The sequence below is a fragment of the Glandiceps talaboti genome, chromosome 10 (assembly GCF_964340395.1).
Source record: "Glandiceps talaboti chromosome 10, keGlaTala1.1, whole genome shotgun sequence".
Lineage (NCBI taxonomy): Eukaryota > Metazoa > Hemichordata > Enteropneusta > Spengelidae > Glandiceps > Glandiceps talaboti.
The window spans coordinates 21885203-21897212 of record NC_135558.1 but is presented as its reverse complement, the minus strand read 5'-3'; the positions used below and the strand labels follow the sequence as shown (position 1 = coordinate 21897212).

General features: G+C 31.8%; 1 protein-coding gene across 3 annotated transcripts in view; it reads right to left on the bottom strand.

Annotated features, from left to right (window-relative positions):
• Window positions 1–1990: 1990 nt before the first annotated feature.
• The window catches only part of LOC144440566 (endophilin-B1-like), a 44647-nt gene continuing 34627 nt past the window's right edge, over window positions 1991–12010 (bottom strand). For all 3 annotated transcript variants that reach the window (XM_078129954.1, XM_078129952.1, XM_078129953.1), the window contains one exon: window positions 1991–4826. Coding sequence is in view for 2 of the 3 variants with exons in the window: in XM_078129952.1 (XP_077986078.1) it covers window positions 4719–4826 (108 nt within the window). In the remaining variant the exon portion in view is untranslated. The remainder of the gene's footprint in view (window positions 4827–12010) is intronic.

The window sequence follows — 12010 nt, the reverse complement described above, 5'->3', positions numbered from 1 at the left end:
TTGATCAATTCATTCAATGAGTTTTAAAACTATCTCTTTTTCTTTCCCTGGTTACTTTGCTCTCAGCTATATCTCAGACCACTAGCAGTCTGAGACTGTATGTAATTCTCTCTTTTCTTTATTGACTAAATAAAGACGCCTTGTCCATTCTTCTTATCTAAATTAAAACATTCCTAATCTTATAATTGGCGAGAGATCACTTACATCAACAGTTTGCTTTAAGGGTGTTCACATATGTAAAAAACCTTGCCACGGCCTGGTCCCAGTAAACAAATTAATCAGGTGTTAACTTTTGGTCTGCGTTCAGATTGCATATTTGTCGTCATCGAGTCTAGGACAAAAACAGCACCCTCAGTCACATCAACGCTACTATTGTTAATTATGGCTGACTTCGATAATTGTTTACTTTCCAACTGATAATAACATTACACATTCACGGGACGCTTAGACAATAGTAAAAAGGTCAACATATACTGTAGGTCAACATGAGAGGGCGTCATCTGGGACAAGGTCTGCATTCACACAGACGTTTTTGCTCTGGGACAAGACCAGGCCCGGCCCAGGCCAGGGCCTGAACCACCTTCTCGTCTGGGACCAAATCTTGTCCGGGCCAGGCCCTGGCTAAACCGTTCACACCTGTTTTTTTGTCCCAGACCAGAACCTGGCCATGGCCTGGCCCTACACAAAATTCGTAGTCTGAACAGGCTATTTATCTCTCATCTGCTGGGAGATTATCACACTGGACAAACATTCGATCATGCACAAACTAGTAAGAAAGAGAATCGAACGAAGTAAAAACAAGATTTTTGATTTTGAAATAGTGAAGAGATCGTATGAAGTTATGTAGGCGAATTCTCCAGCATGATTGCCTGCAGATGCGATCTTACGGCCAACCACACATGTAATAATGGGAAGGTTTTATAGAACATTGGAGCATAGATCTCTCACGGCAGGAGTTTTTAAGGTCAAGAATTAATAAGAATTGTTTCTGGTCAGTGTGCATAACTTTCTCCCTACATCAATTACTCCTTCAGGGAAGACAACTGCAGAATTAATCATGAACAATTAAAACAAATAAGTGCATCGTCACACCACTTTTGACAAAGTTTTGTGACCAGAAACAACTTTCTTTTTTTGTGGCCTAAACGTCTAATTACCGAAAAATGACAATATCTTATTAAAACGATACTATTTTCAGGACAGATGTGCTTTGGTATCACAAATGTATTTACCAAATTATATTGAATTTGAAAAGTGCATTCTTGAGATATAGCCTAATTACTGAAAACCATTCATTATGCAAATTGCTCATTAATATTCACGGTATGTTTACCAAAACCTGGTCAGTTCTTGCGATTACCCTATGAAACACGTCTACCAAATTTCGTTTGAATTGATCCAGTCGTTTTTTAGAAAATGGTGATACAGACAGACAGACACAGACTTTTCACCTCTATTATATAACCTTCCTTACAGAAGGTAAAAAAAAAATGACTACTCACCAGCCTAATATGCTGATGCCCAATATGGCCTTGGTCAAACTGCGCATGGGTCATTGAATTCACTCGTTCAAAAAAATACCAAAAAATAGAAAAGAACTTGTACTGACTTGAAATTAACAAATCTGAGAATCTACACACCAGATATCAAAGCAATCTAACAAGTACTATTTGAGAAGTTGAAAATATTATTTTTGACAAAAATTAAGAAAAAAATTGAAAATGGCACAGATCAACTTGGCATGAACAAATCTGAATAGCCCCCTCCCCCTTAATCACTAACACTGCCTTCCCTATTCATTGGTTGGTGGAAATCAGAGGCGTGTGGGTAGTAACTGAGACCTATGTCGGACCACGTGGTGTGAGATGTAATCACACTTTGAGCAGTAAGTCTTGGGACTCTACGTAAATGAGTCATGGACTCTCAAGTGTAAATGTTGATGAGTGTGACAAAAATGAAACAAAAAGTCCAATTGAGTTGTAGATACCTGTAGAACAGCTTTAATTGACCTTGTTCATCAATTTACAAAACTATTCATGATAGAGATATAGACATACAACAGTAACCATTACATTAACAATACTAAGTGTCAAAGAAAACATGATGTGATGAAATTACACAACTGATGACAAATTCTTCATACATACTGGCTTTCCATAATTTTTACATCAAGTACCTATGTGACAAACTGAAAAATAGCACCAATGGCACTGTGGCACAACTGTACAGTTTTAAAAAATGTTTATGCACATGCTGATCCATGCTAGGCATAGGTGTTGATTTGCTGAATGACTGGCTGATTGCCTATCCAACCCTGTTATCTTTGCAATATACATGTATGGGCATGCTCTTGTTGTTAGGTAAAATCACTGATGAGATCATTACAAATGTATATGCTTAATATTTCTTGATCTATACACCCCCAGATGCACTCCTCTTTAAATTTCAGCCCAATCTGCTGGGTAGTTTTAGAATTAAAGATTGTTGACCAAAAAGACATAATTTGCATATTACTAATGGAATCATCATGTCATCAACAAATCTTAATTTACATACCCCTAAGAATCAATCGATCTGGCGTTTTTTGACTTTAAGTCATTTACACACACACACACACACACACAGACATTTCACCATGCCTATAGCACTACTGAATCTCAGTTCAGTTGTACTAGAAACAGAAAGATATCACATCTTTACTTGTTACCATGGAAATGAAACATTTTGTTTCACTCCAGGATCTCTATTTTTGCCAACATAATCAGATAACTTGTATATGTCATCTCATTAGTACAGGAATGGAAGGAGAGATTCATTAGTAACTGGTCATGGTAAAACATAAATAACTAGATATAACATTGCTGATTTCCTTCCTTTTATAAACACTTCTATTGTGAGCAAGTACACGGATGGCCATTTTGTCAATCGATTATACAATAGTAAATGACTAAAGTCTAAGAATTTGACAAAAGTTACTTGTAATTGAATATACAGTATTGGACTAGCTAGTTCATTTACTTTTAGCAGTTTGGTGACCTACAACCTTTTGATGACCTCTAGGTCATAGGTCACACAAAGTAGTGTCAGTATTTGCACATATACCCGTCCTAAAAAAATCTAAATGTACAAGACTTCATTTCAATATTTGTCTTTTTTTGAATATCAGGACCAACTTATTTTGATGTAATTGCACAAAAAACTGAATGATTTTTTTTTTAAATTTGTATTTCATGCTAGAATAGCGAAATGACTATTTCTTTTACATACATCAAATACGATATGATTGAAGAAAAAAAGTTTTGTTTCATAACCTCAACTTTGAAGTAAAATCACCAACACCTTGTCTTGTACAAGAATGAAAAGAACATTGACTTGTATCTCATATGTTTTAATAAATTCTTAATTATCGTCTGACTACAATGACTTTTTAAAATCTTAGCATTTTTAATGCAATAAAGATCAACACAAAGTGTGATGACAAATTACCCACAAAATGATGACATCATTGTAATTATCAATTCATGCAATAAGTAGATTGATGGGAGAACATGAGCAATCTTTTTTTTTAAATCCCAAATATAGATATTTACACACAATATATAGAATATCTTCAAAAGTTTTTTCATTTTTTTCAATAAAAGTGAAACTTCTAACCTTTGCTACTTAACAGAACTCACTTAATTTGAATAGCACCTTACCTCAAATTCACTATATTACACAAATTCACATTTTAATATAGAGTGCTAGATTTGTCTTGTTGCTATGGATACAATGACATCATAAACAACAAAAGAAGGTGAGGGTTAGGGATAGATCAGCTAGCAGTGACTTTAGGTAAAAGCTAACCTTTATGACATACAGAAAGACATACATTGTTTAAGTTGTATAATACTATTTCCATAAATAGCAATCTAAACCATAGATTTGTTAGAGGTTGATGTAGACTACAAGTACATTGTAATGTACTAAGGTAAGAACCTGGAGTACAAAGTTCACATGGGCAACTTTCCTATAGGGGTAGCTATTATTGGCATCATTTGGGCAACTTTCCTGTAGGTTGGCTATTATTGGCACTGCACCAAGGAGCTTTGTCAAAGACTCTCTGATCATGTGGATATGATTGTAAAATAAATAGGCGAACACAAGATGGTCTTTGGCATCTCACTGTCATCATGAATACAAATGATCAAAACAGTCCTGACTTTTTGACCCAGGATGACCCTTAACCTCTGACCTTGTCTTTCCATTTGTCTTTAATGCATCAGATACTTTAAAATTGTTTGTACACCTTGATTGACTCATTAGATCCTTGTACATTCTGATGGCATGCGTAAAGTGAAAGCAAGATATATATCAGTGACTGTGCTTGGCTACACCCACTGGGAAATAGAATACATGAAAGTTTTGTAGTAAAAGAACACCACACAGATTTGATTTGGGTAACACTACAACTTGTCATGACATCTGAACATAGAAAATTGACAAAATTATCAGAGAAGCAGCATGAAAAGCAACATAATACAGAGCCAACAATAAGTAAATCTGTGCAAGTTTACTGTTGAATCTATAGTAAACTGCCAATGTTCACGTGGATCAGTTTTTATAATACTTTCCTGCATATACCTGTAGAGGGCGCTATGACAAGATTGATATTCTCTGAAAGGCAGTGTTGTGATGAAGAATGTTTTCTGTGTCTAAACAGCAAGTGATTTAAGATTCTAGTCTAACAATTCTATATATGTAACTGGTACTTTTCCCTTTTGATTGCCACGTTCCCCCATCATCCAATCAGAATCCATCCCAGGAAGACTGTAAACTGTAATAATCTGGAAAACAAAACAGAAAAAAACTTTAAATATTACAAAAGTTGTTGTGCACAATTGTTAGCAATGAAATTACTCCCACAATTAAGTTTTTCCATTTTCACCACAACATAGAATTATTGTTCTAAGGTATCTCAAATGAAGTTTATTTATTGAATGACCTAGATCATTTTATCACATTCTACTGCCAAGACTTTTAAATTAACAATTACTGAAAGTAAGAATTAATCAGAAACAGACAAATTCCTAAGGCTATAATTATTGACAAACCTTACTTGTTTTGCATTGACAACTATATTCCTTTTCATAAATGCCTAGTATGTGGGTGTTTGAGACACAAACTTTGGATCAAAAGAACTGTGAGCTATGGTTTGATGCAATCTTTGACTCTAATACAGAATACATACAATGTGAGTCAACAGAACAGAACATGTTAAAGGGAGATATTTAGGTGACCAACTAACTCAAAACATCCTAATACAAGGTAACAATTAACTATTTCTTATGACCCATTCAAACTCTGTATATATTATACTGAATACATCCTTTGAGTAAACACTGGTAACCTTGGTAACCAGACAGAAAACAGGCTATAGTTCAATAAGCTAAACACCACAATGTATTATACCTTAAGGATTAAGACTTTATCATTTTTATGTGTAGACCTCTCTGTCAGCTCCAGAAATATCCACACCAACTATCAAACAGATCAGGCAAGACTACTGGTCAAAGCAGCATCATATTGATCCTATCACATCCCCCCCCCCCACCCCCCACCCCCCACCCCCCCCCCAACCCATCTTAGCTACTTTTAACTTATATACTTTAAATCAGTGTTAAATGTATTATGTCTTCTGGAATCAAAGTGCAACACAAATTACTGTCAAAAGTATGCTACCATCTGTAGTTTTGATTACAATAAACAAACTAATGTTACAGTAACTATTCAAAATAATGACAGCTGTAATTTAAATATTATTAAGAGGGTAGTTACAAATGTTTGAATTCTTTCCATTAATTGAAGAAATGCAAGGTATTATGGTATGAGATTTCATTATTATATACTTGTTAATTCAAAAAGTGCAAGTGCCACAGCAAGCTTTATTTTGAATTGCAGCAGCAGGGTTTATTAAAGGTGATACATGTAAGTAGGTAAAAGGTACCAGGGTTATAACCAAAATAGATCCTAAATTGTATGTAAGGCTGTCTCTTTACTCACAAGCATCCACGCACGCATGCACACACAAACACACTTTACTATACCTATAGCACAACTGCACTCAAGTCCAGTTGTACAATGATATAGTATATAGTAATTGACAGCAATGGTATATGTGGTATATAGTAATTGACAGTAATGATATATATAGTATATAGTAATTGACAGCACTGATATATGTAGTATATAGTAATTGACAGTAATGATATATGTAGTATGTAGTAATTGACAGCAATGATATATGTAGTATGTAGTAATTGACAGTAATGATATATGTAGTATGTAGTAATTGACAGCAATGATATATGTAGTATATAGTAATTGACAGCAATGATATATGTAGTATGTAGTAATTGAAGCAATGATATATGTAGTATGTAGTAATTGAAGCAATGATATATGTAGTATGTAGTAATTGCCAGCAATGATATATGTAGTATATAGTAATTGACAGCAATGGCATATGTAGTATATAGTAATTGACAGCAATGATATATGTAGTATGTAGTAATTGACAGCAATGATATATGTAGTATGTAGTAATTGAAGCAATGATATATGTAGTATGTAGTAATTGACAGCAATGATATATGTAGTATGTAGTAATTGACAGTAATGATATATGTAGTATGTAGTAATTGACAGCAATGGTATATGTAGTATATAGTAATTGACAGCAATTATATATGTAGTATATAGTAATTGACAGTAATGATATATGTAGTATGTAGTAATTGACAGCAATGGTATATGTAGTATATAGTAATTTACAGCAATTATATATGTAGTATGTAGTAATTGACAGCAATGATATATGTAGTATGTAGTAATTGACAGCAATGGTATATGTAGTATATAGTAATTGACAGCAATGATATATGTAGTATGTAGTAATTGATAGCAATGATATATGTAGTATATAGCAATTGACAGTAATGATATATGTAGTATGTAGTAATTGACAGTAATGATATATGTAGTATGTAGTAATTGATAGCAATGATATATGTAGTATGTAGTAATTGACAGCAATGGTATATGTAGTATGTAGTAATTGACAGCAATGATATATGTAGTATATAGTAATTGACAGCAATGATATATGTAGTATGTAGTAATTGACAGCAATGATATATGTAGTATGTAGTAATTGACAGCACTGATATATGTAGTATATAGTAATTGACAGCAATGGTATATGTAGTATGTAGTAATTGACAGCAATGATATATGTAGTATGTAGTAATTGACAGTAATGATATATGTAGTATGTAGTGATTGACAGCAATGATATATGTAGTATGTAGTAATTGACAGCACTGATATATGTAGTATGTAGTAATTGACAGTAATGATATATGTAGTATGTAGTAATTGACAGCACTGATATATGTAGTATATAGTAATTGACAGCAATGATATATGTAGTATGTAGTAATTGACAGCACTGATATATGTAGTATATAGTAATTGACAGTAATGATATATGTAGTATATAGTAATTGAAGCAATGATATATGTAGTATGTAGTAATTGACAGCAATGGTATATGTAGTATATAGTAATTGACAGCAATGATATATGTAGTATGTAGTAATTGACAGCACTGATATATGTAGTATATAGTAATTGACAGCAATGATATATGTAGTATGTAGTAATTGACAGCACTGATATATGTAGTATATAGTAATTGACAGTAATGATATATGTAGTATATAGTAATTGACAGTAATGATATATGTAGTATGTAGTAATTGACAGCACTGATATATGTAGTATATAGTAATTGACAGTAATGATATATGTAGTATATAGTAATTGAAGCAATGATATATGTAGTATGTAGTAATTGACAGCAATGATATATGTAGTATGTAGTAATTGACAGCAATGATATATGTAGTATGTAGTAATTGACAGCAATGATATATGTAGTATGTAGTAATTGACAGCAATGATATATGTAGTATATAGTAATTGACAGCAATGATATATGTAGTATGTAGTAATTGACAGCAATGATATTTGTGGTATGTAGTAATTGACAGCAATGATATATGTAGTATATAGTAATTGACAGTAATGATATATGTAGTATGTAGTAATTGACAGCAATGATATATGTAGTATGTAGTAATTGACAGCAATGATATATGTAGTATATAGCAATTGACAGTAATGATATATGTAGTATGTAGTAATTGACAGTAATGATATATGTAGTATGTAGTAATTGATAGCAATGATATATGTAGTATGTAGTAATTGACAGCAATGGTATATGTAGTATGTAGTAATTGACAGCAATGATATATGTAGTATATAGTAATTGACAGCAATGATATATGTAGTATGTAGTAATTGACAGCAATGATATATGTAGTATGTAGTAATTGACAGCACTGATATATGTAGTATATAGTAATTGACAGCAATGGTATATGTAGTATGTAGTAATTGACAGCAATGGTATATGTAGTATGTAGTAATTGACAGTAATGATATATGTAGTATGTAGTGATTGACAGCAATGATATATGTAGTATGTAGTAATTGACAGCACTGATATATGTAGTATGTAGTAATTGACAGTAATGATATATGTAGTATGTAGTAATTGACAGCACTGATATATGTAGTATATAGTAATTGACAGCAATGATATATGTAGTATGTAGTAATTGACAGCACTGATATATGTAGTATATAGTAATTGACAGTAATGATATATGTAGTATATAGTAATTGAAGCAATGATATATGTAGTATGTAGTAATTGACAGCACTGATATATGTAGTATATAGTAATTGACAGCAATGATATATGTAGTATGTAGTAATTGACAGCACTGATATATGTAGTATATAGTAATTGACAGTAATGATATATGTAGTATATAGTAATTGACAGTAATGATATATGTAGTATGTAGTAATTGACAGCACTGATATATGTAGTATATAGTAATTGACAGTAATGATATATGTAGTATATAGTAATTGAAGCAATGATATATGTAGTATGTAGTAATTGACAGCAATGATATATGTAGTATGTAGTAATTGACAGCAATGATATATGTAGTATGTAGTAATTGACAGCAATGATATATGTAGTATGTAGTAATTGACAGCAATGATATATGTAGTATGTAGTAATTGACAGCAATGATATATGTAGTATGTAGTAATTGACAGCAATGATATATGTAGTATATAGTAATTGACAGCAATGATATATGTAGTATGTAGTAATTGACAGCAATGATATTTGTGGTATGTAGTAATTGACAGCAATGATATATGTAGTATGTAGTAATTGACAGCAATGATATATGTAGTATATAGTAATTGACAGTAATGATATATGTAGTATATAGTAATTGACAGCAATTCTATATGTAGTATGTAGTAATTGGCAGCAATGATATATGTAGTATATAGTAATTGACAGCAATGATATATGTAGTATATAGTAATTGACAGTAATGGTATATGTAGTATATAGTAATTGACAGCTATGGTATATGTAGTAAATAGTAATTGACAGCAATGATGTATGTAGTAATTGACAGTAATGATATATGTAGTATGTAGTAATTGACAGCAATGATATATGTAGTATGTAGTAATTGACAGCAATGATATATGTAGTATATAGTAATTGACAGTAATGATATATGTAGTATATAGTAATTGACAGCAATGATATATGTAGTATATAGTAATTGACAGCAATGATATATGTAGTATATAGTAATTGACAGTAATGATATATGTAGTATATAGTAATTGACAGTAATGGTATATGTAACAGTGTTTTAAATGAGTGGTTTGTAATAATTGAAAACATCACATGAAATGACATCACAGCTGGGCTGCCATCATAGATTTCCCCATAATTATTTCAAAGGTCAAAGGTCAATACAATGCCACTCAGGCAACTATATCAAATACATATTGCTGTTGACATGGTGTTTGCTTCATTATTTTGAAATGGTGGTGAATAAAACTATAAAACTTGATGAATTTTGCCACAATGATATCACATCCACCACATTGACTTTGCCTGTTTGAGGTAACCATACAGTAATGAAACCAATTTGATGACAAGACATAAATACATGTAGTGTCGGTACATGTAATTGATCAAAACAAGTTGGAACCAGTGCCAGTATTGATATGAGTGTTATATGTGTCACTATATTGTTAATGTATAAATGAAGACTTCCATTGGTCAAATGATTTAATGGTTATTGTCATACTAGCTGTAACTATATTGTTAATGTATAAATGAAGACTTCCATTGGTGAAATGATTTAATGGTTACTGTCACACTAGCTGTAACTATATTGTTAATGTATAAATGAAGACTTCCATTGGTGAAATGATTTAATGGTTACTGTCATACTAGCTCTAACTATATTGTTAATGTATAAATGAAGACTTCCATTGGTGAAATGATTTAATGGTTACTGTCATACTAGCTCTAACTATATTGTTAATGTATAAATGAAGACTTCCATTGGTCAAATGATTTAATGGTTACTGTCACACTAGCTGTAACTATATTGTTAATGTATAAATGAAGAATTCCATTGGTCAAATGATTTAATGGTTACTGTCACACTAGCTGTAACTATATTGTTAATGTATAAATGAAGACTTCCATTGGTCAAATGATTTAATGGTTACTGTCACACTAGCTGTAACTATATTGTTAATGTATAAATGAAGAATTCCATTGGTCAAATGATTTAATGGTTACTGTCACACTAGCTGTAACTATATTGTTAATGTATAAATGAAGACTTCCATTGGTGAAATGATTTAATGGTTACTGTCACACTAGCTGTAACTATATTGTTAATGTATAAATGAAGACTTCCATTGGTGAAATGATTTAATGGTTACTGTCATACTAGCTCTAACTATATTGTTAATGTATAAATGAAGACTTCCATTGGTGAAATGATTTAATGGTTACTGTCATACTAGCTCTAACTATATTGTTAATGTATAAATGAAGACTTCCATTGGTCAAATGATTTAATGGTTACTGTCACACCAGCTGTAACTATATTGTTAATGTATAAATGAAGAATTCCATTGGTCAAATGATTTAATGGTTACTGTCACACTAGCTGTAACTATATTGTTAATGTATAAATGAAGACTTCCATTGGTGAAATGATTTAATGGTTACTGTCATACTAGCTGTAACTATATTGTTAATGTATAAATGAAGACTTCCATTGGTCAAATGATTTAATGGTTACTGTCATACTAGCTGTAACTATATTGTTAATGTATAAATGAAGACTTCCATTGGTCAAATGATTTAATGGTTACTGTCACACTAGCTGTAACTATATTGTTAATGTATAAATGAAGAATTCCATTGGTCAAATGATTTAATGGTTACTGTCACACTAGCTGTAACTATATTGTTAATGTATAAATGAAGACTTCCATTGGTCAAATGATTTAATGGTTACTGTCATACTAGCTGTAACTATATTGTTAATGTATAAATGAAGACTTCCATTGGTCAAATGATTTAATGGTTACTGTCATACTAGCTGTAACTGGACTACTATGTTTTTGATCTGACAATGCAACAATACATTTTCTGAAAATTATTAAAATACCAATAATTAGACATTGTCAATTATGTAGTACAGGGACAGGTTGAAATCAAGATCAAGTTGGGGGCATTGATTTTAGGGTGTGAACACAAACATCAATGATTGGAATTAGTGTACAATAAGTATGTGTATCAGATACACAAATATATTACTCATTGGTGATTCTACACTGTTGAGGGTGTACCGTATTATGAGTACCAGTGTGCCCTTTAAGCCAATTTGACGCGCCACTGACACACACATTTTCTAGTGACGCACCAAAATTTGGTGTTTCCCTATCTCTTTCTATGTGGTGACTCACAAGAAATGCCAGTTTT